This window comes from Pyrus communis, chromosome 11 (assembly GCF_963583255.1).
Source record: "Pyrus communis chromosome 11, drPyrComm1.1, whole genome shotgun sequence".
Lineage (NCBI taxonomy): Eukaryota > Viridiplantae > Streptophyta > Magnoliopsida > Rosales > Rosaceae > Pyrus > Pyrus communis.
The window spans coordinates 14,577,728-14,605,373 of NC_084813.1; the positions used below are offsets into that span (position 1 = coordinate 14,577,728).

Sequence of the window (27,646 nt, forward strand, 5' to 3'; positions counted from 1 at the left end):
ACTCAACTTCTTAATATAGAATTGGCAAGAAATTTAAATTTTCAAAAGGATTCACATTGACAACCAACCACACTTTATATCCCCATACATTTATCAATAACAAGGTTTGTCTCTATTAAAGACACCATATTACATTCAAGTCTGTTGTCCAACACATCCAAGTACCCAAGGATGATGACGTTACATTTTGTTTCACCTATGTACCTATGCACATCCACCAACAACAAACTGAACAAACAACTCCACCCACTTGGATCTATGCCTTCCCTATGGCATTTGTATATATACATGAAGCAAAATTCACAAAAACGTATCACAGTTAGCTTATCACTTACTGAAGCCAGTGACATTCACCATGCATGGACGATACCCAAGCTCATCATCTGTGCCATTATTCTGTACCATAACAAAACCCTCATCTTCAACTTCTCCACTTGCTTGGATCTCCGTACCATACCCTTGTTCAATTCTATTGACACAAACTTGAGGCACATCAATGTGATTTGGTTCCACCATGCCTCTATCAGCAGCCCTCTTCAGCGCGAACATAATTTCAGCCCTCATTTCACGCTTCATATTCTCCACTTCCAATTCCACCTGTCTATTGTGTGCCACCATTGAATCGGCATATTCTTTCCTCAATTGTGCAACCACATTTGCTGCCTCAATCCTTTGCCTTTCTTCTCTCTCACTTGCCTCCATCTTAAGTTTCTCAATTTCAAAGTTAGCAGCTTTTCTTTGCTCCTCATATGATGCTTTAATTGCTTCAACCTCTCTACAAATTCCCCTTTTCTCAGTTATAATACCTGGCACATCAGACCACACAACCCCTGTCCCAAACCCTCTTACACGGTTGTCTCTCTCAGGCCCTAATACATTAGCGTACACAATATGCCGAACCTCATCAGTTATGATCTCATTCCTATCCTCATACAACTTCAGGTTTGTATTGAATTCATCCTGCAAGTTGTTTCCAAAATTAATTACCAATGTATTTGCACTGTATATACATTTGAAAGCCTTCTAAATCAAAGATATTCCAACCATGTTTCTCAAAAAAACTAGTACTATTAGTTATTGTTCTGTTCTTCAGACTACAGTGCCTACCAATAAACTCATATGCATCAGAATCTTTCATTACTTCACTGTATTCACTAATGCAAGCTGCTGTTGCCTTATGCTCTTTGTTTCACTGACATTAAATAGCACATAATCTAATACACCTGATTGTTCACATCCACAAACCTTTTATATATCTCACCTACAGATAAATTGTAGCAGCCGGTAATTGATGGCATACTTACAATTATTGCAGCTGATCGAGCATCCACTGGTTCCCCATTCTTCCGAGTATGTGTTAGCGTAAAGAATGTAATGCGGTCTGGTTTGCTTCCATTCGCTTGTTCCTGTTAACAGAAATTGTCAAACAACTAATTGACGAGTAATTTCATAACATTGTTTTCGACCGGCACCTTCATTCCATGTGCACTAACATGTAGTTAAGTTACCATAACACAGAACTCACGGCAGAGCCTTACATGTTCGTGTCTGATTTGCGCAAAAGACTTGGTTCCAGTCGTGTGATTTATTTGTAGCGCTTTCCTGTTCTTTCTACATGATGTAGCACGCTTCTACAGATGCCAAGTTTAGCATGCATTATTAGGGCTATGTGAAAGGAAATTCATCCTAATTTCCAATACATACAATCCATACATTTATCATCCACATTATGTCATAACTAAATAAAGCATATATGGTGCATAAAAAAGGAAAAACTTTGATCATTGTGTGTGCTACCTGAGCATCTACAGTGTCCCATAGCTGTACTAACAATTTCCATTGGCCTTGGTTGACACGGCCATCATGACAATGGAACCTCTCCGCTAACGGTGAGTGCAGACATGGAGTATAGTATGCCTTCTTCAGGTTTGCCTTGTAATCCTTCCATCTATCATTCAACTTCTTCTCACAAACCCGCCGAATTTTGGGCTCCAATTCGAGTGTTATAGCATCTGTCCAATCAAGAGTCCCCTGCCCATGTACATATACATGATGTTGTTAATTATGCACCATCATTTAATACATGAATTATGAATTTGTATAGTGAACCCGTAATACCCATCCAGTAGGTTTCAAATATTTGTGTAATCGTACAAATTAAATTTACAGCAGACAAAGTTAAAAGAAGCCTCATTGCGCATCACCAATCTGCATAGATGCTGCCTTTTAGTGGTGTATAATGTGCTATGGACCGTATTGTAATTGTCTATGGAGCCTCTTACGACATAATTGGTGCATCTCATTTCAAATATATCACAATGAACCCCAATTTATTCTACTGCTACTTTCTAAGTCACCAACTGCAAAATAATTGACATGGCCAATGAAAAGTTAAACTTGTGTATGGATAACAGCAGTTAAGGTCAAAGTAGGTTTGGAATGCATTAATCATAATTAAAAGCCTAAGGCTTCAACCCTGCTTGTTGAGTAAGTCAATAATAGGCCATGTGATGGCATTATGTGGTTTTTTTTTATTCCAGGGTTAAAACTAAAAAGCAATGAAATAACTAGCTATATATATAGGAAAACCAACCAACCATTAATGCCTTTACTGTTGATTTACCTTAATCCTCTGCCAAGCACGATCCATGTTTGAAGCCATGTAGAAATGCCTCCAATCAACTACATTAATTGGAAAATATGATGCTTCTTGAGCTAGCATTCCTAAGAACCTAGAAAATCTAGCAACGGTATGAGGAGGCTCTACCGGCTGCTCTTGCTCATTAAATTTCATCAGCTCCTTTGTACCATTTGGTGCCCATCGTGGCCTATTTATTCCCCTACTCGCCTGCACTGAACGGGTTATACGTTGACGTTCATCCACGATGCCTTCGACATTATTTGGAATTGTGAATTGTTGTATGTGGTCATGTTCCATCAGGTTGAATGCCAGTGGTTGAGTTTCGATGCCTTCGTCAATCGACATTGATGCAACTGAGTTATTCTTGCTGACCCACAACACCTTCGTAATAACTTTTCATGTAAACACAATACAAGAGTGTTTAATTAACATTTGTAAACAAAAGCATTTCAATTTAACACCTCAATTAATTTCCTAGTAAGAAGAGAAGAGTGGTAGATACCTGCTGCAATAGCTTTAATGTAACCTCTCTGCCTGAAGATAATTTCTTCTTTGAGTTGATAGCTTGATGCATCTAAACAGCTAAAGTGAATAAAGTTAATTAAATGAATCCACACACGTTTCCTATTTGAGAGCAGCAAATTGAAAATTTGGCAGATACTTAACTTGAGCGGGAAATCCTCCCGCCCAGTAATCCCTAGGAAAACAATTATTTAATTCATACACACTTATGGAGGTCAGCAGGTAGCCACACAAAATGGCCAGGTGTTGCTATTACCAAATAAAATAATTGGCAACCCATTAAATAATTGATCAGTCTGTGAGGTGGTAGATGGTTGATGAGATTGGCATATGCATTGTGTGGTCAAATTTGAGTGCTTTTGTAAGAAGAATCCCGGAACTATTAATTGTTCACACCTTAATTAAATGTTAATCCACTAAGTGGGTGTGAACTTACAATTAAGTGCCCTGCCCTCCATTCTAATCTCAATTATAAATATCAACCTTGAAGAGGTTTTTGGACGTACAGCAGTTTCAACTTCGTCTGAAATTTACACCTAATCACCAATGTCGCCTTTATTCCCAAATGCTCGCAGACAGTTATTTTGTAACAAAAGTGAAGACCTTTTTCCTACAGTGGATCATGAAGTGCTTAGTCCCACGATGCATGCCCCAACCAATAACATTGCAACCCCAGTTCCCACCCAAGAAAACCTTGTCCCTGTGCTCACTGCCAATCATGAAGATCCTGATTTTTGGCGTTACCTAGAAGCTAACTGTCACATTGAATTAGAGTACGAGCAAAACCCCACACTGGATTCAGGTGCTAACCAGCAGTTCAAATCCCCTGCAAAGACAACTACTGCTTCGGGTGAATGGAACGACTTCTCGCATGGCTCTAACATGCCTGTTTACCCTCCTCAATCACCCAATCCCTTGATCAATATTTATTGTCCTCGTTATGATGAGGCAGCGAAAAATGTGATCTTGAAAGATGAACACTTTCCATCTGATCTTCCAGGTTTCGGTGTGAATGTGATTCCTCCCTGGTCCAACGAAATCGGCTACATGAAACATGGTAGCAGTGGAAAACATCCTTGCATCAATGGTGATACTGACAAATTAATGAGTAGTGGAAAGCAACCTTCCATCAGTGATGACACAGTGAAAATAATATCATCTTTTTTCCCGGGTGATTCATACCGCTTTGATCCTATTGAGATTTGCAATGCTGTACACTTCGATTCTGATTCTGATTGTACCAGTACTGCGAGGACTCGTCATCCTCAAAAAAGGTACAAGGCAGTTAAGGAGTGTGCTGCGTGCGAATATGTGGGTGGTCAAGAACATTGTGATTGGATGAATCGTGCTACAGGTCAAGCAAAACAGGAAGTCATCCCCAAAGATATGCAGAATGCAAAATCACCATCCGATGATGCTTATGGTAAGAAGAGTTGAACCTATTTGGGAATGGATGTTATATTATGCTATTAGTATTCACGTATGTCTAGTGCAATGCAAGATATCAACCTTTACAAAACAAATCTCTAGTCTTTTGCTCTATGTAAACATTCATACTCAGATTGTACCTCCGTACAAGATATGGATGTTTATCTTATGAACCTATGCAGTTGGTAACTATATAGACCGCTATGTTATTTTTGTTTCTGTATGGATGGTTTCTGGAATCAATATCATGTATGACTACTCTATGTATTTTGCAATTATAATAATGTGTACTAGTTTGATTTATACGTATTCAGCTACAGTTGCGCTAATTCAATAGCATGACAGAAAAACAAAGAAATCTGAAGACAAAATATATAGTGAAGTAATGCTTACATCTTCCACAGCAGATGAATGGTTAGAAACTTCAAAGTTTAGAGGAGAAAACGTTGGTTGCGAATTTCCTTCAAGATCCCCAGCTATACCATGTAGAGCTTTAATAGTAGAACCAAACCTGTTTTTAAGCTTTCCTAATCTTCCTCGTAGTTCTTCAATAGCTTTCAAAATTAAGCCAAATAATGAAGTTGTATATAGACTGACAATTCAATCTCAGGAATGCATGCAAAGACAATCATCTTCTTATCTAGACCTTACCTCCGCCATCGTTGATACAAAGGACTGCATGTCCTCTTCCATATATTTTAATTGATGCTCCTGTTGTGTCACTGCAAATGCCACAATGTTATGCAAGACTTCAAGGTGCTGAGTTAATGTGGACTGAAATTTCTTGACTAGTATCCGGTTTCCATCTTCAATTTTGTCATTCCACTCTACAAAACCATCCATGGTCATAATCATAAATAACCCGAAGTTGTGAGGGAGATCTGATGCAGCATTCTCTAGCTCTGCTCTAATTAGCTCAAATGCACGCCCAACGAGTGATTTCTCTGAAAGTTAACAATGGAATAATAGTAAGAAAAGGGCATTTAAATGTACCTTCCAGCTTTAAATTAATATATGCATAAATATAAACATGAACTAGTGTAGAATAATCCCGAATGTCGACTGTATAACTTTAAAGTAAGATGAAATGGAGAGAATCTATCTATGGTCTAAAAATGCAGATGGTGGCACGACAATTTGTTTTAGCAGCCAACTTTGCTCACCCAATTGGAGGAGATTCACTATCAGAAATTCCTTCTCTTTCATGGTCGCATTTGCTTGTCAACGCTTGTCCTCAAGATTATATAGTGCATGTCCAGTTTCCTCAAGCATTATCTGAATATAAAGTGTTTAATTATCTCAGAACAAGAGCAGAAAGAACAAAATGAGACTTTGTAAGTCCATATTACAAATGTATTACCTCAGTTTTTCCAAGTTTATCATTCAATTGTACAGCCAAAAGTTGTTGACAACTGTAAAGTTGCTGAAGCTCCAGCAATTGCTGCTGTTAGGCCAATGTAACGTTTATATTAGTTCCCACCTTGTAGTCAATATTATTCAAAACGAAAGGAATGAAATCTTGACGGAGATACCTTGTCTTTTGAATCATAATAAAGTTCAATCCGCTCTATCTTTTCAGCCATTGCATACAGTAAATAAAGAGTTAATGAAGTTAATAACCAGTCAATTGTGAATGTAGGAAAAGCAGTCCATAATTCATTTAAATGACAAGAATAAGACCTTCTTCTCTGCTTCTTCACTAACATAACGATCTCATGGTATATATATTCCATTCTTCTCTCTGGCAGCATATACCTCTGCATGAACATAAGAAACATGTCATACAATTTAGCTTGCAGCAAAGTAACACTAAAGAATCATTAAATAACCTGTCAAACAAAAAAAACAAATCTCTGGACAGAGAGATTGAGAGCACATCAACGCTGGAATTAGTTAACAACCTTGCTTGAACATACGATCAATCTCAGAATACAAATCGTTGATCAAAGCAGACTTCATCATTTTTTGATTGACCTGAAACATTAACCAACAACAAACCATAACAAGGGTTAGAATGAAAGACATTTGAACTATATAATTTGTGAGAACAGGGATGGTGCAAACTTTTCACCTCTGGTTTGTTCTTTATATTTTTGGCACGGTGTGCATAGTCGAACGTGTTGAGTGTTTCTTCCAAACACTACATGAAGCTGCCACTTAAAGACACCAATTAAATATATGGCATATAATACGAAATCAAAAAACTAATAGTCAGGGCAATGCTTGGTTCAGGAATGAATGTCAAAATGTACAAATATTTCCATATCCTACAACACTGTCAGCGAATCAATACTTCGTATAACTAGTACGTTCATCAAAAGTGAGATGCTTTTACAAGCAATCTTCAAAGTCTTGGGCGTCTACATCGATTCTAACTCGAACCTCATCATTATCACCAGTTGCATGTTCGACATCTTGTCCATCGCACGGATCATCATCATGTGTTGAGGACATATCAAAGAAATCACGTGGTCTTGTTTTGATTGCAACATGCCATTCTATATCTGTTGGGTCTTGTACATAGAACACTTGTAGTGCTTGTGATGCGAGAATGAATGGGTCACTTGTAGACGAAATCTTATTGAAGTTAACCAATCTAAAGCCATATCTGTCTGATTTTACTCCCTCACCTGTATTTCTGGAAGTGCCATCAAACCAGTTGCACTTGAATAATACCACTGTCCGTTCCATATGGTACTTGATTTCAAATACATCTGTTAGAACCCCATAGTAGTCTACCAAACCGGTAACAGGGTTCCGGTCACGTGGGCCAGCATAACTTGGAACATTAGACTGTAGGAAAACACCATAGTTTTGGTAATTCCCATTGGATTGTGTGCCTATTACTTTGAACCTGAACCCATTACATACAAAAATCTTATATCTCCGACACCATTTACTAGGTCCATTAGCAAGCGCTACTAAGTCGTCAGTTGCCCTTGGGTCACTTGATTGTTGCAATTGATTAACCTGCACAATTTACACCCACATTCATATGCATAGTTAAGAATAGGAAGCTAAATAGGAAACCAGTATACGCAGAATCAACTTATTCCGTACTAACATGTTTTTCAAACCAATATGGGAAGGATTTAATAGCTTCTTTCTCTGCTTGTAGCATGGTTACACGCCTCCCTCGAGTTTTTTGAGCATTCTCCACGTAACTTCTGTATGTGAAAATAAAGTCATTCTCACTCTGTATAACCAAAAGGAGAGATTCAGAAGTTGGTGCCATTTAACTGCAATATATAAGATTTAAGTGTAATCACCTCCTATATGCCATTGACTTATCACAATTGGCTAAAACATACGATCGTGCAATCTCCCAATCGTGGTTGTCAAGATGATAATCTTCCCGCATACCAAGTGAATGGCCGGTGGCACAAAATATGTCAAAGTCACCCTCATAGTCAGGACGTATTCTATCTGCATTTCGGCTTGGACGGTTTAAACGTGTCTCCACGCCTTCCAAATACATCGCACAAAAAGACAAGCACTCCTCAGCCAGATATCCTTGGGTCATGCTTCCCTCTGGTCGATTTTTATTTCGAACATACTTCTTCAACGTCAGCAGGAACCTAATTTAAATAGGACAACATCAAATTTGTTGTTCTAAATTGTATGATGCACATATGTAATAACCATACGAATATATTAAAAGTTAAGGAATACCTCTCAATTGGGTACATCCATCTGTAGTGCACCGGACCTGCAAGTGCAGCTTCCTCGGCAAGATGTATTGTGAGGTGAAGACTGACGACAAAGAATGCAGGCGGTAATATCCTTTCCAATTGGCATATGATCATAACTATTTTGGGTGTGAGTTTGCAAAAGCATTCCACTGACCCTTTTTTAGTACACAAATGTCTAAAGAATGCACTTAGTTCTAATAATATCTGTGCAGTCGCAGTTGGGAGGCATTTACGTATGGCAATTGGAAGGAATTGCTGCATTAAAACATGCCAATCATGACTTTTAAGTCCCCTTACGATCTTTTCCTTTGTATGCACAAGTCGTGAAATATTGGACGAGTAATTGTCAGGCACTTGTATTGAGGCTAAAACCTTGCAAAACAATTCCTTCTCTAATGGTTTCATAGTATATACACCGGGAGGCATCTTTGGCTTTCCATTGACAAATTTTCTGTGCAACTCCGGTTTCATGCCCATCAATTCCAGATCCAACCTTGCATTCAAGTTATCCTTGCTTTTCCCAACAATACCCAGCAGAGTTGCAACCAAACTTTCAGTGACATTTTTTTCAATGTGCATGACATCAAGGCAATGTCGAAGCACAAGATGTTCCCAATACGGCAACTTGAAGAAAATACTATGTTTCTTCCATGGCCCAACTGTTGCTCTAGCTAGTGGTCTTTTTTCTCCAACCACTTTCCGTGGGGTCTTACCATATTTGAACCGTAAAATGGACAACTGTCGACGAAAAACATGTGACATGGGCAAGAAACGACGGTGACCCATATAACAATATTTCCTACCCTTTTTTAGATATGTCGACTCAGTCTTGTAGTTGCAACAAGGACATGCTAATTTCCCATGTGTGCTCCAACCGGACAAGTTCCCATAGGCGGGGAAGTCGCTAATAGTCCATAAAACAGCTGCTCGTAAGGTGAAGGTCTCTTGCCTAAATGTATCATAAGTGGGAACCCCTGAGGTCCACAATACTTTCAGCTCGTCTATTAATGGTTCAAGGTATATATCAATATCATTTCCCGGAGATTCTTTTCCTGGTATTAACAAAGCCATCAATATGAACAGTGCTTTCATACACAACCAAGGTGGTAAATTGTAGACAATCAACAATACTGGCCAGATGCTATAGTCGGAGCTGCATTTTCCGAAGGGGTTGAATCCGTCACTTGCCAACCCAAGACGTACATTGCGCATTTCATCACCAAATGTTGAAAATTTCAAATCTAATTGCTTCCATGCAAAGGAATCAGCTGGATGTCTTAAGAAGCCATCCTCGGGGCGAGAAAGCCCATGCCAACACATATCTTCACTGGTGTGTCGAGACATGTAAAGCCTTTGTAAGCGAGGTGTAATAGGAAAATATCTTAGCACCTTCCGAGGTATTCTCTTTTTACTGCTTCGTGTTGTCTCATCAACCTCGGTTGTATATCTGGACACACCACATGTTTGACAAGCATCTAAACCACTGTTATGTTTCCAATACAACATGCAGTCATTTTCACATGCATGGATCTTTTGGTGAGGCAACATGAAATTTTTCAGCAATCCCTTTGTACTCATCACGTTATTTGGTAAAGAATGACCATTTGGGAGTATATGTTTCAAAAGCTGAAGATTAGCTTGCACTGCACTTTCGCTGCACCCATATAAGCACTTGTTTTGAAATACTCGTATTAGGAAGTCCATTTTCTTCATACCACAACCCGGATATAATTCTGCGTTGCCGTCTTGCACCATGGCTTCAAACTTACGTGCATATGCAGGTATCACAGTTTCCTGCCCGCTGTGATTATTAATAGGCATGCCACCCATTACACTGGGACCAGAGAAAATATCTTCAAGCAAGGGGCCTAGTTCACAATAAGGATTAGTAACAGTAACACTTTGTTGTGCAACTTGGCTACTTGGAATAGGGTCACCAAATGTCTCTCCATGCCATACCCACGAGCCTTCCAAGTATGAACGGTCCATACCTTCAACAAGTAGATGTGCTTCAACTTCATTCTTACTCAACCAGAACCTATTCAAGCATTTAGCACATGGACATTTGATGTTGCCATCAAGAGAAGAAACTTGCAATGAGTTTGAGATAAATTTTGCTAGCCCTGTTCTGTAATCCTCTGTAAACGGATTCAAACTGGCCCAACTTTTGTCCATCATTACTGAATATAATCAATAGTTTGCAGAATTGGAACAATAAGGTGCCTAAAAATGAATGCACCCACCCTCTCTCTCTGTGTCTCTTTCCTTGTAATTGCGCACCCAAACCCTATGGAAAATCCAACAGTCAGAAAAGGAATTGAATGGGAAATCCAACAGTGAGATAAGGAATTCTAACCTATATTCATATTAGAGATAAGCATAAATGTAGGAAAAGATTTATAACATATTCGAAAAGTGTAGAGAAATGAGTACCTATGCATGTATAGCACATTTTATCAAAATGGTTGAAGAACCATTTTAATGAAAACAGAAAGGAATATGCAATTTTTAACACCCCAACCACCATTATCACTTTTACACCCTGTTGTGGTTTCATAAGCTTCTCATTTTCTTAGTATGAAGCTCTCTTTGTCGGCCAAAATTATAATAATAATAACAATACTAATTCAAACAGTAATGGAGATTACCAAGGAAATGAGTTTTAGGTTCTGAATGGTTTACTAATTCGCATCCATTTGGTGTGAAGACTTTCTTTGTTTCATGTTAGGTGACGCACAAAATCTCACAAATGGTGGTTCGACAACTGACCTTGCTCCTAACAAACTGCAAGAACAGAAATTAAATCATATGAAAATAGTAAAAAATTATTCTTTCATCGTAAGTCATAAGGCTCGAAATTTTCTATCAAACTAATTCAGAACCTCAAACAGAAAACAAAACTTCAACATTCACAGTAACAACCCTGACCAATGAACGAAACATTAAACTGAAATCAAATCATGTCATACCTTTTCAGGTGATGCCCCTATCAGGACATCAGATAATGTACCTCAAAATGGACTGATAAGTGGCAATGAGAAGAAAACCAAGCAATAAATAGAAGCAAATACTTCATGATAAAAACTGGGTTCCAATGTACGACAAAAAATTGTAGTGCTTAGACAACTGGCTCAGGTGAGAGCACCAAAAGGGAGACCCCAACAGTCATTGATAAAGAGAATGTGTTTGTGCCAATAAAAGCCTCCTTGAAGTTAGAGAGAGATATGAAGTACTACTCTACCGCTCTTTGATTATAACTTCTAGATTTTATTAGATCATCTATGTCATCTATGGAGGAATAGACCATATGGGTTTGCTCACCCCCCGCAAGTGGTTAAAAAAAACAATGCAGGCTCAAGCTAAAGATGTCTACATCTGCTAAACAAAGAAGTCAATGCCTACAAGCAGTTAGTAGGCAAACCTGGAATATGAAGACTCAGACTGTCAAACAGAACCATTACAGATGCTTACTTTGACCTTAAGCTGGTTCTTTACATATAAGATGGTAGTAATACCTTTTCATGGAACACGAACACACTGAAAAAAATATATCCAAAATTAGAGTGTGTTGTTTTTAGCAGGTGCTTCTAAAATTTTACAGTATGATTGTCGGACGGCCATGTGATATTATGTTTATATTTCATATAAATAATACATATCTAATTAATGTATATCAACTGTTATTCACTCATAATTTAGCTAATGAATATGCGTAACTATGTGACTGAAGAAAGACACAACTCTTTAGTAAAGATGTGTCCAGCAACCCATGGGATTATGGAATATTAATCCGTCACTCTTGGAGAGCGGTGGAAAAGCTCTAATAAGGGAAAATCGCATAGTTATATCTATTGACGAGACAAAATGAATGCACGTAGGTAAACAGCAGGGAGTTGTCCAACAGAGGTAATGTCGCTTCCTCGTCCACTAATAATAACATCGTTTTGAAGGTGTAGACCACATAACGAAGCATGGAATGTAGCTTAACTATTAGTTCTCATGCAGTGGTAGTAGGTATCAGCTAAAAAGCATACCAAAACTTAAAAACAGACAAATTATCATATGCAAGTTCGTTCATAGCCATGTTTCAATAAGCCACTTTCTCTACCAAAGTCTTTTTTTGTGTTTATGATGTTTACAGAACATACACAGAAAATGCAATATCCGTATAGCATAAGCTTAACCAACAGTGGAACTTTACATTGACATTTCTACTTATATCCCTTTTCTTTTAGTTTGTAAAAGCTGTAAGGATAGTAGTTTGTGAAAAAAACGTAGTTGCGATTGCCTAACTCGTCCTTTCGTTGAAACAGTAAACGAATTCATATATTTATATAACAAGAAATGAACACCTAGCTTATATCTCCAAGAACAATAATAAGCTTAAACCCTATATGGTTTGCAGTTTGATCCAACTTGAACAGATAGAAGAAGCACTTCGAACCCAACCTTTAAAAACTCCAAAGATTCGAAGACTTAATAAACAAATTGAAAAGTTAGATCTTAAAAATGCTGAAATTAAATATAAGAAACACAAAATTACCTGTTTTTACTCCCTAAAAGCAATTCAAGGTGATGCAGCCCCAAATTAATTGTAAGAAACCCAAGCGAACATAAATAATGAACCGAGCAGCTTAATCTGATGAGAAATTGAAAGGGCGATGTATGAGAAGCAGATAACCAGCATCGCGGGAGTGGAGCTTCCGCTGCCCACGCCCGTCGCCAACTAAACGAGGCTGCTCACAGTCTTGACAGCTACGCCCTGTCCGCATCGTGGGAGTGCAACTGGTCCACGGAACTACCCGACTTCATCATCGATGCAATAATGGCCGAGAGATGCGATTAGGGTCCAACGCTCTGTCCTTCTATGGGTTTTGGCCTCTCTATCTCCCTTTAGTAAGTCATCATAGGTTTTGAGAACCAATCAATATATATCCATGCTTTGAAAACCAAAAAATTAACCAGCACCAGGTCCGAACAAAATAATAATGAAATAAAAAAGTAGAAGAAAAGTAAATTTAAGAAATAAAGTTAGCTAACTGACACCAATATTGGTGGCTGATTTTTTAAGGCCACTGATATCAGTGGAATCCCACTGTTAAGCCACCAAAAAATAGTAAGAGTAGCAACTTTATATCCATGGCCACCAATTGCAAAGGGTGGGCAAAAAATGGTGTGTAATGAGCATATTTCTAGTAGTGTCATTGAATCAGTCCAAGGGCCATGGCATCCTTCATCTGCACCTTAGCAAGAGTGCTTGATTCCTTTTTCTCCTTCTTTGCATCAGTGGCTCTTTCGGCCAACTTCTTCTTTAATTCAGGGACTTCAAACCTTTTCTCAATGAGATCCCAAAGTCCACGAGACTTGAGAATGGTTTTCATTTTGATTCTCCAGAATTCATGGAGCCTTGTGTTTTGGGGTGCTACTATTACAAGGACGTGGTCGTTGTATGTTGGGAGACATGAAGTGGACGTTGCATCTTGGGAGACGTGCGCCGATCAACCATGAGCACCGTAGTGGGGCATAAACTTGTCTTAAGGATAGAGTATCTAACACTTGCCTCAATTGTATTTCCAGGTTTTTAAAATCCATTATGTCATGTTTGTTTAACATTGGTTACTCATGTGCATGCATTACTTTGATATATAATTGCATGAATTATTTCTTGATTTTTCATGTGATTTAATATAGCAATTAGACCTATTTTTCCAACAATCTTAAGACAAGTTTATTGGTTTATTTGCTATATGTTGGCGAGATAGAATTTTGTATGTTCTTCCTTGCGTCCAATATTGTTATGCATATTGATTACAATAGTGCTGCCTATGTATCATATATTAATTGACTATTCGAAGACATATATATTGTGAAGCGGTGCATTTGCTTGTCTAATGAATCATATTCTTATCATAGTACTGATTGGTATTTGCATTTTATATATGAATCATTATTCATAATTATGATATTAATCTCGGTGCATTCTGACAAATTAATTATTTAGTTCTCTTTGTTTGACAAGCCAATTTCAAATATTATATCATCTGTCAATTTTAAATTATCACAGAATGTGCACATAGTTTCTTATATATGCTTGTCCTCTTTCTGGATTAATTTGGCTATCTTTATATTCTCGGTACAATTCACTCTCGGTATAATTCAGGCTTAAAGGAATGTACCTGTAATAGGTGATTGTAATTTTCATGTTAAACCTTTTGAATACAATTTGGTTTCTGGAATACAACAAAAGTGGTGGAACGGTTTGACCATTCAAACTGTTATCTCATCAGGCATATTGTTTATCTAAACATAATCAGAATGTTTGCCCAGATTGGTTACTGAATGGTGTGGTTATGAATTTGATCTTTTGCAGACTAACCAAAGATATCAATGGTGTCGTATGAGGGGTATTTGTTTGTTTTGTTGCATGTGTGAAAAGCCACTATATGGAAGTTACTGTTCAAATTGTAAAAGGTTTTCAATATCATCTTTATGCTAAAGATGTAGACAGTGGTGCATCAGACTCATAACTGTTCGTGAAAATATGTGTGTGTATATACTAACGAAATCTTCAGATAAAAGACATTTCTTTCTGAAATGGGGTACAGTTTCAGACTAGTGCCTTTTGGAATTAGCTTCTGTAGTGGACGCATCTTTAATTGTAGTCTTAACCATTATTATAATTTCAAGAAACAAAAGGTCTAGATACCTAGTTGAATGTTCAAGAGAAGTGCTTCTCATAGAAAGGACTTGTGAGGCTTGAAAGCCTAAAAGAAAATATAGATAAAGTCTATCTTAGTTGCTCCTCACTTCTTAAAGTAGAAACGTGATCAATTTGATGATAATGTTAAAAGTAACCACAATTATTGAAGAATTGTGGGGGTAGCTTATCTATTTTTGAGGTATGAGATTTACTTAAAGAAGAAAGGAAGTATAATTTGCTAATTGAATGAGACAATCAAAATGTCATTTCTTATAATGGTTATTTTAAGGTATTGAAATGTTGGAGATCTTCTAGCAAATACCTTGAATGTGGGGGAATGTACCCGAGTATTAGCAAATTACTTTGTAAGTCCTAACATATGTTTTGAAAGACTTAACATTGGACTCTCAAAGGAAATAATTTTCATGCATGGATATAAAGTTTGTGTATAATGGGTAGTCAACCTAGTGGTACCAATTTTTAAAGGTTTGACTACAGAGTAAATTGTATAATCGGGTGGAATGGGTTAAAAGCCTACGTCTTAAAAATTGTCATAATGGCAACCCAACCTAGCTGACTGGAAATCCCAAGATCTGGGTTCAAATGGACAACCAAATTGTGGAAGATTCAATGGGAGCACTGCAGAGATAATCTCCTACCCATGTCCTATGATGAAATAGTGCTATCTGCAACGTATATAGGAGAAGTTGCTTTTAATGATTCCTATACTTGGAATAACAAGTGGGGTATTGCAGGACATTCTTAATGGGAGGTCACCTATCTTGAGTAAGGAATGGGGCCATTCCTGTGAGAATTTTTTGAAGGGCTTAGTTCTCTAAAAACACTCATGAGCAACCAAGAATTGTTCAAGGCCAAAAGTGAACACAACCGAGCAACCACGGGATGTCTGGAATGGTACTATGTGATTACTATTGTCTTGGCTTACACAAACGACTGCGCAGTTCAAGACATCGCGTTCATTGATTAGCCAAGTAAATCCGATAGTAATTCACTATGAAAGGTTCAAAGTTAAAAGTCACCTATCCCGATGCAGTACTTTTCCTATTGAATTCTCTCTCTAGTGTCTGCATTGTCATTTGCATGGTATTGAGTCAATTTCCATTCATGTGGGGAATTGTTGGAAAATTTAATAATATTATTGTTATATTAAATTTATTAATTGAATGGAAATTAGGAGGGGAGCCTTTTGGTAGAAAGATATGTCTACTCAAATGAAGAGTTGCAACTTTGACTCTTCATGAATAGTCAAATACTTTCTAGAGAAGTATCTCACATTCAATAAATAGGGAAGCCTCCTATAATCACAAAATAACTTTTCATTGTTTTACATAATGATTCATAGAGTGTACTAAATATTAGAGAGTCTCATTGAGTCCATATGAGAGACTTTTCAATACAATCATGGTTCATGGAGCCTTGTGTTTTGTAGTGCTACTATTACAAAGACATGGTCGTTGTATCTTGGGAGACATGCACCGATCAACTATGAGTACCGTAGTGGGGCGTAAACTTGTCTTAAGGACAAAGTATCTAACACTTGCCTTGACCGTATTTCCAAGTTTTTCTAATCCATTATGTCATGTTCGTTTAACATTGGTTACTCATGTGCATGCGTTATTTTGATATATAATTGCATGAATTATTTCTTGATTTTTCATGTGATTTAATATAGCAATTAGACCTATTTTTGCAACAAAAACTAATGTACTAGGTTTAGAACTAGTTGATCCAGCCATATTAGACTCGGATCTGACAGATTTCAGTGTTTACAAAGCTCAGTATTGCAGAGATGAAGCTCGTTGTGAGCTTGATTCTGCGAGCACAAATTCTCTCCCAGATGAGAATTTAATCGAACCTAGGCTCTAAGGCCATGTTAGATTATGTAATTTAGGTGGTTTATGATGGTTTTATCGCAATAACATTCAACAAGAAATTGAAATGAAGAAAGTTGCAGAGAACAATGGAGAAGGGGAGAGGTAGAAGATGATGGTGCTGTTAACACAAATTCCTTACTTCTCGATGAAGCATTACAAGCATGTAAGGTGTGAGAGGCTATAGGCGTATAGCCGTTGGACCTCCACTACCAAACAAACAGAACTGAGCATGCGTAATGCACATGGATCACTGGAGTAACTCATCCAATATAACAGATGGCACCCATTAAGCTGATGAGCTTGTTATAATCCGGACCATCCATTACAAACACTTAAACTCAAATGCAAAGCTTTTCAAATGAATCAAAACATTATTTTCTTCATAAACATGGCTGCAAAGCTTAGACATCAACAAATGGAACCCGCCTGCAGTATTCTGCAAGAGCCCACAGGGGATAAATATTTCTATAAGCTGCATAATGTAGCATGCAGTTCTTCATGAATGCTCCAGTGATTTCCTGCCACATATAATTAGTGATTAGAAGTTACAAAACGTTTCAAGTAAAAATTTGAGCATACGCAGAAACAACACAAAACAACACAACATAACACAACACGATATGTTATTTTGTTCATATTTTTACTCGTCAAGTTTGCGATGCAAGTAATACTAAGAGAATTTTTTTTTAATTTTAGTTGGAACTAATGTGGTAAGCAAGATACCTGCTGAGGAAAATCACCATTTTCCATCTGAGAATTGATTATCAACTTTGCCGCATGATGAAGAGGTGCGGGGTCTCTTTCCGCCTGCCCTGCATGAATCAAACCCATCATAGCCCAAGCTGTCTGTACTAAATTTGATCGGTTTCCTTCAAGAGGAACGTACTCCTGTATCACCCACCATAGAGTGAAATACTTTAGTCCAAGACGATGAGATTAATTTAGAAATACTTGCAGCTAGCTTCAATCAAAATCCACCTCTCATATTTTACCTTTTTTGGACATGAAAGGTAGCTCTCTCCCCAACCACCATTCTCTTTCTGGATTGCGAGTAGAAAACTAATAGCTTTGCGAATGGCTGCACAATTGTTGAAGGTCTTACCAGCAGCAGTTAGCCCTCCAAGAGCAAACCAGGTACCATTTGTGAAGCAAACTCCCCAATTCCCGTACCTGTGCAAACATTTCTTCACTAAGTTCTTGTTCTTCTCTAGTTTTTAATCAAAGAAAATTATATAATCAAATTTTGATTTAATCATATGATATACCATGAACCATCTGCCATTTGTACATTTTCAAGGTACAGTGCAGCAGCGGTAATAAATTGATCAATCTCTTCCTTCCTGTGGCCAGGGTATAACTTCTTAAACAAAACTAAAGCCTGGATTGCAGATGAAGTGCACTCAACGTATTCATGCTCAACCACAATGTCCGCGAAGAATTCTGTGGGATTGAACATCTGAGGGGAAAAAAAGGACAATATCCTAGTAAGTATATGCTAAATAATAATGACTTAAAAAAATTTAGTTTGTTACGCATCTGACAAAGTTCGACAACATGACTCCAATTCTTTAAAATTCTTACTTCTAACCATTCTGCTGCTCCTGCTGGTTCCCAGGCTGGTAAGCCACCATTCTTACTCTACAATGAGACATATAGTGAGATTTGTAATGACTAGCGACACCTAATAGACCATGCACTGAAAACAAAATGTATTGAAATGTTAAAAGTTTTTAAAACTTTTGAAAGTAAGGCAGCCATGCATTAGATCCAAATTTGATTGCGGCGACAAAATGCAACTCAAACTCATATCTGTGACTGTCAGAAATAATAGTTGTCACCTGTAGGGAAATTAGGACATTGACAGCATCGTATAACCGCTCCGGCTCCATTTTTTCACCAACTATCTCAGGTGGCATCATCGATAAAAGCAGGCAACACTGTAGAGGGGGTTATGGTGAGAAAAATTGGGATAACATTTTAGACAACTAAGTTGAATTTGTTACCTTTAAACCCTCTGCAGTGCAATCAGAAACTTGCCATCCATGGTCTTGATCAGAGAAAGTCCACGATCCTTTGGAAATGTGGCGGTACATGCTTTTGAAGTCACCCGATGGATTGTCCTTGACCTTAACAATTTCAATCCCAAAACAGTGACTAGTTAGAACAAAATAATGGATGCACATTTACATTTTACAAATACTAAAGTTGAATTGACTATATAAAAACGAACCTGAGATTTCTTGATGAAGTCATGTCCTCTAGCGAGCGTGGGTGCAATTTCATCGGTTAGATTGGAAGCAAGCAAAGCTTGAATGGCAAAACCAGCATCCCACTGTTGACTGCCAAAACTCTGCATGTATCAATAAAATGTATCAATTTATAATGTTTTCAACTGATTTAGACGAGTAAACTTTTGAAACAAAAAAAAAGGATCAAGAACAATTCATCGTATCATATACTGTATTAACAAAATGTGTACTAACTTGCATCTTCATCCCATCCTCAGCAACCCATAAATAATCCGGTATCCTGGCAAGATGCTTTTTAAAATAATCCCCATTTGGATCTTCCACCCAACAAGCCAGCATGCATAACACCTTTTCCACACATCCAATGGTAATGTATCTGCTGCTTTCATCTTCATAATGAACATGCTCCATTGTTACTTCAAGAGCCCTTTTCCTGATCAGCTTGTTAAATGGCCAGCGAGTAAGAAGAGGCTCCGTACATACGTACAGACTATCCCATAAAAAGTCCTGTATCCAAGGATGAGGGTAGTAGATGTCCACCTGTAATCAAATTATTACTGCAATCAGTTTATTTACCAAAAAAAGAAAACATGAACTAATTAGCTAACTTAATCAAGTTAAACTCACTTTAGCGCAGTGATGACGCACTCCCTTCCAATTAATTTCGTCATATGGTTGAGCATAGAGTTCTTCCCTTAATTGTAGTATGAGAGGTGTGATTGGACCAACAAATCTTTTCCCATATAAATATGACATAGGCATGTAAACCATCCTACTGTAGCAAAACATTTTTGCTGCATTTGCAGGATATAGAAGAGATTAAAGAAGAAGACTACAGGTAGAGAGAGACTAATTAAATCAATAAACATGTGAAAGATTGAATTATTTGTACTTGTGGAATCCGGAATTGTGCCCACCTGGATGCATAGGAAGAAATGAAGGCAGAATCCAAAACTCTGGGGGCATTGGGTTGCTTCCGGACCACTCAAACACACCAAGTATCTACAAGAATCAATTAAGCAAGATTAATTAGAAAGGGAAATGCCCTTACATAGTTGCAGTGCAGTGTTCTCTAACAGCACTAGTACTAAATTGAAGCAACTGGTTGTGTTTTATTTTCGATAAAAAGAAAGTATCATTACATTGACAAAGTAAACGCAATTTAGACCCAAAATGCCAAATATGCTCCATCATTCTTCAATATACCGAAATAGCCAGGGTTAAATATGATTTTGGTGTGCTACATGTAAAGTCATATTTGACTTAATCTATTGTTAATAGGGGCCCACCACTATCATAGAGTGTGTCAACAATAATGTTAGTTTTGTGTGTCTAATTAACATTATTAAGAATTAAAAGTGATACATCTTTATACGTTGTCGATATTACCCGGTTATCGATGGCAAATAATCTCATGTAATTCAGCTATGTATGACATATATAAAGATCAATATGTTGTTGACGATTTTCTATAGTGATAGTGCTATTTAAGAACAGTCAACTGAAGCCTAATAAAAGCAATTAGTCTTAGTGTTGCACATAGGCATACCGAAAGCCAAGTTTTACCCCAAGAGGGGATGTGGGTAACACTGCCATGATCATGAATCCACTTTCTAGCTCTTGCACAAGCATTGTCTTGGCCACCATCAGGGCCTTCTCCAAGAATACGCATACAAATGTAGTTGAGAGCTGTGCAGAACATGGTGCTATGTCCTTCAATGTGTAATCCCCAGCCACCATCTTGGTTCTGAAATACCCCAAAAAGTAATGTATAATAATTAGCATTATTTATTCAGTGTTTTTTTTTATTTTTTTATACGATCGGGACTTCGGATGTAGAAGTGAAAACTCTTGGGCAACTTAACTGCAACCCTTGTTAGTAGTTTAACACAAATAAGCACATTTTGAAAAATTAAAATTTGCTGCAATTTGTGTGAACATAGATCAAAATACACACACACACACACACACACACACACACCTGATGATAGTATATGTAACGCAAAATTTCTTTGCGGTGTTCTGCAAGGAATACAGTATTAAGATGTCCCGTAATGTAAGTGCACATGACCTGCAAATTTTGAATAAGAAATTGGAAAGTAATTAGTAACCCCCTAAAATTTGAACTATGGTAAACACTCGAGAATATATATACTATATATTTTTAAGCCCCATAAAGGGAACATGAGATTCAAATAACATGATAGTAAATAGTAAATGCTCACCAAAGGAGGAAGGAAAAACAACGGGCCCGCATTTTCAGCCGGCCAATGGCCATCACTAGCCTGCAAAGCTGAAAAGAAGTGGACAGACCTTCTCAATGCAGCGATGGCCTTTTCGTATGTGATTTCCTCTCCATCCTCAACTTTCACTGGGGGAATTGTCTGTTTGAAGTTCTTCTCCCTTAGGAACTGCGGGTTAGTGAATAGAAAATTAAGAGCAATACTAATGAGAGGATTAAAGTTATGATGATGATATTATTACTAATTAAATGTTATTAAACCCTAAAATTTTAATGGTGTTGCCCATCAGATAGGAAATGAAAACTTGTAAATACCAGAAACAAGACAAACAAAAAATTAGACGTTTGTTTGTTTGATGGTTTGTTCTTTCTACAACTTGCTGCGCACCTGCCGAAGAAGGCTCCTTTCTTTTCCCCAACTTCGAATAAGTTCGAGAGAAGCCCAAAAGCCCCCAACCAAGAACGGGTATATTTATATTAAGGGGTGAGGAGTAAATTGGTATTAAACTCTACATTACAAGAATCGAACTTAATTATGTGAAAAGGAATATCATTAAACTCCACTACCAAGAACGGGTATATTCATCCTGAGAATGATACTTGTTACCAAAACCGTTGATCATGTTCGACGAACTTAGCTTACAACTTTTATCATACTATGCTCTCCTACATATGGTTGACTAAACGATCTCTAAATTTAAATTGATTATTTTTTTTGCAAACATAATCTTTGATGACATGAAAAAGTAAAATAACGTCTCTGATTATACAATTTATACGGTACGTTAATAATAAGTGGTGGATAAGTAGGTGCACCTATAGAGTGGACACATGTATTGTTTCTAATTGAAAACTACATGGGTGGAACCAAGACAACTAGAACTCACATTTAGTAGAAACATGATCAAATAAGTATCATAGGTTCATATTGGTGGGAAATGTTATTCTTGTCAAATTGCGGCTTATATTTGCAGTAAACTAATTGACAACAATAAAATTTTGGACGAACTAACTAAAGTATACCTGCATTCGCCAAAGGAGGTCACTATTGGGCTTAACCTGATAGCGATTATTGTAGAAATGAAGACGAGCTTCTTCCACCTCAGCTCGCTCTTCGGTAGTTCCTGCTTCAGGGTCAAACTCAAATATCTGCCTACCCACGAAGTTGTTTGTGCTGTAGATGCATGGATCATTGCCACCATCTGCGACCTTAAGCTTCCACATTTTTCAATATTCTTTATTTCTTTCTTATCAAGCACCTGTTGCATGCATGCAATTTATAAGTCACAATGTATCGAAGTGTCACTTATACACTCATTTTTACCTTCGACATACCTTGTTAATTTTTAGTCGATGATCTTCTTCAATTTATTTGATTTGATGGTCGAAAATTAAGAATGGTGCATGATAAGTAAAAATGGGTGTGTGGATAGCACTATCCTATTTATATCATCACTTTGAGAGAGAGAGAGAGAGAGAGAGAGAGAGAGAGAGAGAGAGAGAGAGAGAGAGAGCTGTACATAGAAACGCAACTATGCTTTCAATGGGCGAATGTACAAGTTAATTTCCTTTCCATATGTGTAGATAGAAACTTAACTGTTTTCTTAATGTGATCACCTTCCTTTGGGTATATATAGACAGAAAGTTAACTGTTTCCTTAAATGTTTCGTTATTAAGAAGTTATTGTGTGGAAAGTAAGTTTACTTTGATTGCAATAAAATAAATTAATTAATTGAGTTTGTTTTCTTAAATTTTACGCATCCATAATAATAATTTTTACGAATATTATGATTTTGACATTTACGACCAAATTCGGTTATCATTCCAAAATCATATGATAGTATACTAATGCTAAGTATAATTATTTTTTTTAATACAAGTATAACCAAAATTTTATCAAGGAAAGAGATTAAAAAGATAACAAAAGAAGAGTATCAAATATTGATTTTAATTTACTGGAAAAAATCAAACAAATTCAATACCCAGATGTGACAGATGTGAATAAATCAGAAGACTTGAGGGAATGGATGAACTGTCATGCACCTTTAAAGCCAAGTTGTTTGGACTAAAAACATTTGTTAGGCACGTTCTAGGCCCAACCCACTAAACTTTAACTAATGACTTAGTGGGTATTTAATCATGTTATAGGTGAACAGTGTGTGGTCCAAGTTTTCAAAAGTACTTTATCACGTAGTAATGTGCACATCAAAGATACCGTCTTTCACATTGAAAGAAGGTAATTCAGTTGATTTTTTTATTTTCATAGAAGATAGTTGCTATTTGGTGGAAAATTTGTAGTTTCAGAGGGACAAAAGCTCGAGCTGCGAGATGAAATCTCATCCTTTGACAGTAGTTAAATCAGCAACTTATTGGATCATAAGGAATGAACTGAGAGGAAAGGGCTTACACTAGAAGGGAAAGCCTGTTTTATAAAAGGCAACATAAAGGAGGAAGAAAATGACACTCACTCAACACAGAAAGACTACAAAGCTCTGCAAACCTACTTTTTACAAATTCTTTTTGTTGTTTAGACACTCATTTTCTTTATAGCTCTGCTATATCACTTGTAGAATCGATTTTTCGTATTAACTTCCTTTCTAAAAAAATTCCCTTGCTTGTAAGAATTTGCCTGACTGGTGGTCAATTTTGCCTGAATAGATTTAAACTTTGCCTGAATGCTTGTATTTGCCATTTCTTTTCAAATTATTAACCTTATGTGCAATTTACTTTGTTGTTAATTAGCATTTGATGAACATCTAACCATCCTTTACTTCCCTGTCCTTCCTTTCTATCATTACTTGCATTACTTTTTGTCTTTCAATTTACTTTGCAGTTGCAAACTAAGATCCGAATAGTTTAGGATTGTCTCTTGGCATAAAAACAAAGAAAATACAAAACTAATGAAAAGGGCTTCAAAACTTTGAGTTTTAATCAAAAACCACCAACTTTATTTAATGATAAGGACAAGAGAAAGAAAAGAAAAAAAAAGAAAAAACCTAACAAAACCGCGCGCAAGCCCTGCACCTCTGTTAATACGTGATCCACCGCTTACAAAGAAGAACAATATGAGGAAGGATTTTTTCAAACCGTCAGTCGGTAGTCTTTTTCCAATCAAAGGTCCATCTCTCTTCAAATGTCTTAGAATTCAACTCTATTTCAATCTCCAATTTCCGAACATCCAAACGGACCTCAAAGTCCTATTGATTCAAGCAAATGAAGTTGAAGATCAACAAAGCCTGCGATTTCCGTACACCTGTGTCAATACGTGATCCACCCCTGTGATGACAACGATGATGATCTTCTTGCTCATTAGATTGATCTCAAGGGATGCACCCCATCATTCGCATCCCCATATTGTTGTTACACATTATCTCCACCATTCGCATCCCCATGTTGTAGTTACACATTATCATCTGGTGTTGGTAGGGGTATTGGGGTAGTGCTAGTAAACTCTTGTGATGTCCTCCTCCTCCTCCATGATTTAATAAAAATTTCCTACTCCCAACTCCAACCACCCTATTGATGGTATGATGGAAATTAGGATCCCAAGAGGAAAGTAGCTGCTCCTGCTCACGTTCAACTTCTTTTCTGTGGAAGTTTCTATGGCAGTTGCAAGTAGAGCAATTGAGGCCCTTGAGGACAGCAAAGATACCCTTTTTCACATTGAAAGAAGGTTCAGTTGATTTTTTTATTTTCACAGAAGATAGTTGCTATTTGGTGGAAAATTTCAAAGGGACAAAAGCTCGAGCTACGAGAAGAAATCTCATCCTCTGACAGTAATTAAATCAGCAACTTATTGGATCATAAGGAATGAACTGAGAGGAAAGGGCTTACACTAGAAGGAAAAGCCTATTTTATAAAAGGCAACATAAAGGAGGAAGAAAATGACACTCACTCAACACAGAAAGACTTCAAAGCTCTGGAAACCTACTTTTTACAAATTCTTTTTGTTGTTCAAACACTCATTTTCTTTATAGCTCTGCTATATCACTTGTAGAATCGATTTTTCGTATTAACACTAATCAAACATCAAACGAATACGGATGAATAATCACAAACATGAATATGAAACATCTCAGCACAAGTGAAACGAAAATTTCCTCCCATTTCTATTCAATTTTCATATCATTAGCCTAAATAATTCTTAGATTTTTCTGGAAATCTAGGTTCGCATCTAGTGTTCAATTTGGGGGTTTCTGTTAATTAGGGGTTTTATGACTGATGTATGAACTATGCATGCCAAGTCGCCAACGTCACCTAAATGTTGTTGGGTAGACATGATTCAATCAAAGATGTCGGTTGCCATGATATATTTGGGTTGAAGGTGTCGAATCGGTTGGCTTTAAAAATGCAGATCTGGTCATTGAATTTTTCCATTGGGTCAGCATTGACTAGACAACCACGTAACAAGAAGTAGAGCTTGAAGAAAAATAAGATACATTTGAACATAATTTGGGTTGCGTTTATAAATATAATCTTATTTTAGTAAGTTTTGTGGGGCTTAAGTTATCATTTTATATTGAGATATACAAGTCATTTGGTTTTAATACAACGATAGTATTTACACTAAGGAATGAGGAATTGAACTAAGCCACACAATGAATCAACTATAATAATATGGTTTAAATACATCTTAGGCTAAATAAGTTTGAATAATTAACTTTTATATAGAGTGTAACCAATAATATACAGGATGATAATAAAAAAAACTCATTTGTTAATTTGTCAATGTCATGGATAAAGAACCAGTTAACAATTGATGGCCATGGTGACGTAGTATGTCCAAATCAAACTTTCTCTTTTGTTCAACCACTTAAACCAGTAATTAATGAAACTCAATTCAAGAATAATGTGGTATTGCAAGTGTGTCAGCCGCTAAGAAAAGAAGATTGCATGTGCATGCTTAATTGTGTAGTAAGAAAGATGTAGGAGCAAGTATGGAGAGTCGTGAAAGCACAAAACCCAGAGATGTGTTAGTTTGAAGACAACAAAATACTTGTGCAACTATATGTGGCGAAAACAAAAAGTAGAAATGTGCAAGTAAGTTGATAGCAGGAAAAATACGCTATTAGCTAGCTAGTAGGTAGTACTATAGCGAAAAAAATTAAGAAATGTATGGCGTGCACGTATACTGCAGATAACTAGCTAAGAGATATAGCAGAAGAAAACCAGCAGATTTCAAGGATTTGAAGATCGAATGGGCCTCGCCTATTAGCAAAGTTTTTTTTCTTCTAATATCTTAGTAAACATTGTGTGTGATGGAATCTCTTATATATTTTGACACAAATGCATGCATGTCATTATAAAACTTGACAGTTACTTACACAATCCTTTAATACGATACGAAAATAACAGGTTTCGGATCAACATGATAACTAATTGAGTCACCCGTTAAAAACGGGTCCTTAACGGATTTACACTCGGGTAACTTGTTTCGATTGCTAAGAAAAAAATTATTTTGATGATTTTAAAGTTAAACTACAAAAAAAAAATTTACTATAAAATACAACAACCGTAATGTATATATTGTATGTTAAATATGTATTATTGTATTGTTATTCTATATAAGTTTTAAAAAAATTAATATTTTTTTTATTGTGAGATTTTCTTATTATTTACTTGATCTTTTACTCAATTTCTTTTTTACTCTCTCTCATACACTCATACTCATAAAATGTTTTATCCTCTTAAAAGTGAAATTAAAATATTGTAAAACACATTAAAAAATAAAAATATCAAAATAATCTAAAAATACCAAACACATTAAAAAAATCATAATAATTAATGTACAAGTGCAAAAAGGTGAAAGAATATATAGACGCTTGGGATAGCATCCTCCACACGTAGACAATGGTTGCATTGTCTTTTAGATTTAAAACCTTCCAAACCTCATGAATAGTATTTTTTATATGAGTGCAAAACTAATAAAATTCATAATAATCATTGTAGAAATGTGAAAAATGTAAAAATAAAAATAAAAATATATATATACAATTACTCGTAATGACATGCTTTACAACTTTTGTGAAGTGGTCAACCCCAAAATATGACACCATAATCCATAAATCTTAGATTTAGACTTAACCATCAATTGTCGTTTACGCTTTATTCTTCTCAATGAATTTTGTTTTTCAAATTTTTTTAAACATGATCTTTTAGCACATTTATAAAAAATGAACGGTTCGAATTGTTGATATCATGTTATGATATTTATGGTTAATTGAAATATGAATCGATGTTATATAGTTTCTAGAGACTTTATAAACTCCAAGCAATG

The 27,646-nt window shown here is 36.6% G+C and overlaps 2 protein-coding genes across 3 annotated transcripts; both read right to left on the bottom strand.

Moving 5' to 3' along the window:
* Positions 1-6,922: 6,922 nt before the first annotated feature.
* Positions 6,923-10,458, bottom strand: LOC137709056 (uncharacterized). The gene is made up of 4 exons (XM_068448198.1): positions 8,264-10,458; positions 7,872-8,169; positions 7,656-7,787; positions 6,923-7,561 (listed from the first exon to the last, which is right to left on the bottom strand). Exons 1-4 carry the CDS (start codon positions 10,456-10,458, stop codon positions 6,923-6,925), a joined length of 3,264 nt encoding a protein of 1,087 aa, XP_068304299.1.
* Positions 10,459-16,994: 6,536 nt separating this feature from the next.
* On the bottom strand, positions 16,995-22,984 carry LOC137708279 (beta-amyrin synthase-like). Of its 2 annotated transcripts, XM_068447321.1 has the most exons (16): positions 22,890-22,984; positions 22,393-22,628; positions 21,353-21,538; positions 21,109-21,198; positions 20,677-20,874; positions 20,045-20,129; positions 19,755-19,921; positions 19,362-19,667; positions 19,109-19,228; positions 18,882-19,004; positions 18,717-18,815; positions 18,460-18,516; positions 18,144-18,334; positions 17,871-18,048; positions 17,602-17,766; positions 16,995-17,396 (listed from the first exon to the last, which is right to left on the bottom strand). In XM_068447321.1, the coding sequence occupies exons 2-16, from the start codon at positions 22,591-22,593 to the stop codon at positions 17,280-17,282; spliced, it is 2,283 nt and encodes a 760-aa protein (XP_068303422.1). In that variant the 5' UTR covers positions 22,594-22,628; positions 22,890-22,984; the 3' UTR covers positions 16,995-17,279. The 2 variants fall into 2 exon arrangements, with proteins under 2 accessions (XP_068303422.1, XP_068303423.1); XM_068447322.1 differs by lacking the exon at positions 18,460-18,516.
* Between the last annotated feature and the right edge of the window lie 4,662 nt (positions 22,985-27,646).

Excerpts from the sequence above, each read along its gene's own strand:
- LOC137709056 (XM_068448198.1), bottom strand. The coding sequence starts at position 10,458 with ATGGACAAAAGTTGGGCCAGTTTGAATCCGTTTACAGAGGATTACAGA. Across the intron at positions 8,170-8,263 it reads TGGATGTACCCAATTGAGAG|GTTCCTGCTGACGTTGAAGA; the intron begins GTATTCCTTAAC and ends TATTTAAATTAG. Across the intron at positions 7,788-7,871 it reads CCAATTGTGATAAGTCAATG|AGTGAGAATGACTTTATTTT; the intron begins GCATATAGGAGG and ends TTGGTTATACAG.
- LOC137708279 (XM_068447321.1), bottom strand. The coding sequence starts at position 22,593 with ATGTGGAAGCTTAAGGTCGCAGATGGTGGCAATGATCCATGCATCTAC. Across the intron at positions 20,875-21,108 it reads GTTACATATACTATCATCAG|AACCAAGATGGTGGCTGGGG; the intron begins GTGTGTGTGTGT and ends GGGGTATTTCAG. Across the intron at positions 19,668-19,754 it reads TGCGTCATCACTGCGCTAAA|GTGGACATCTACTACCCTCA; the intron begins GTGAGTTTAACT and ends ATTTGATTACAG.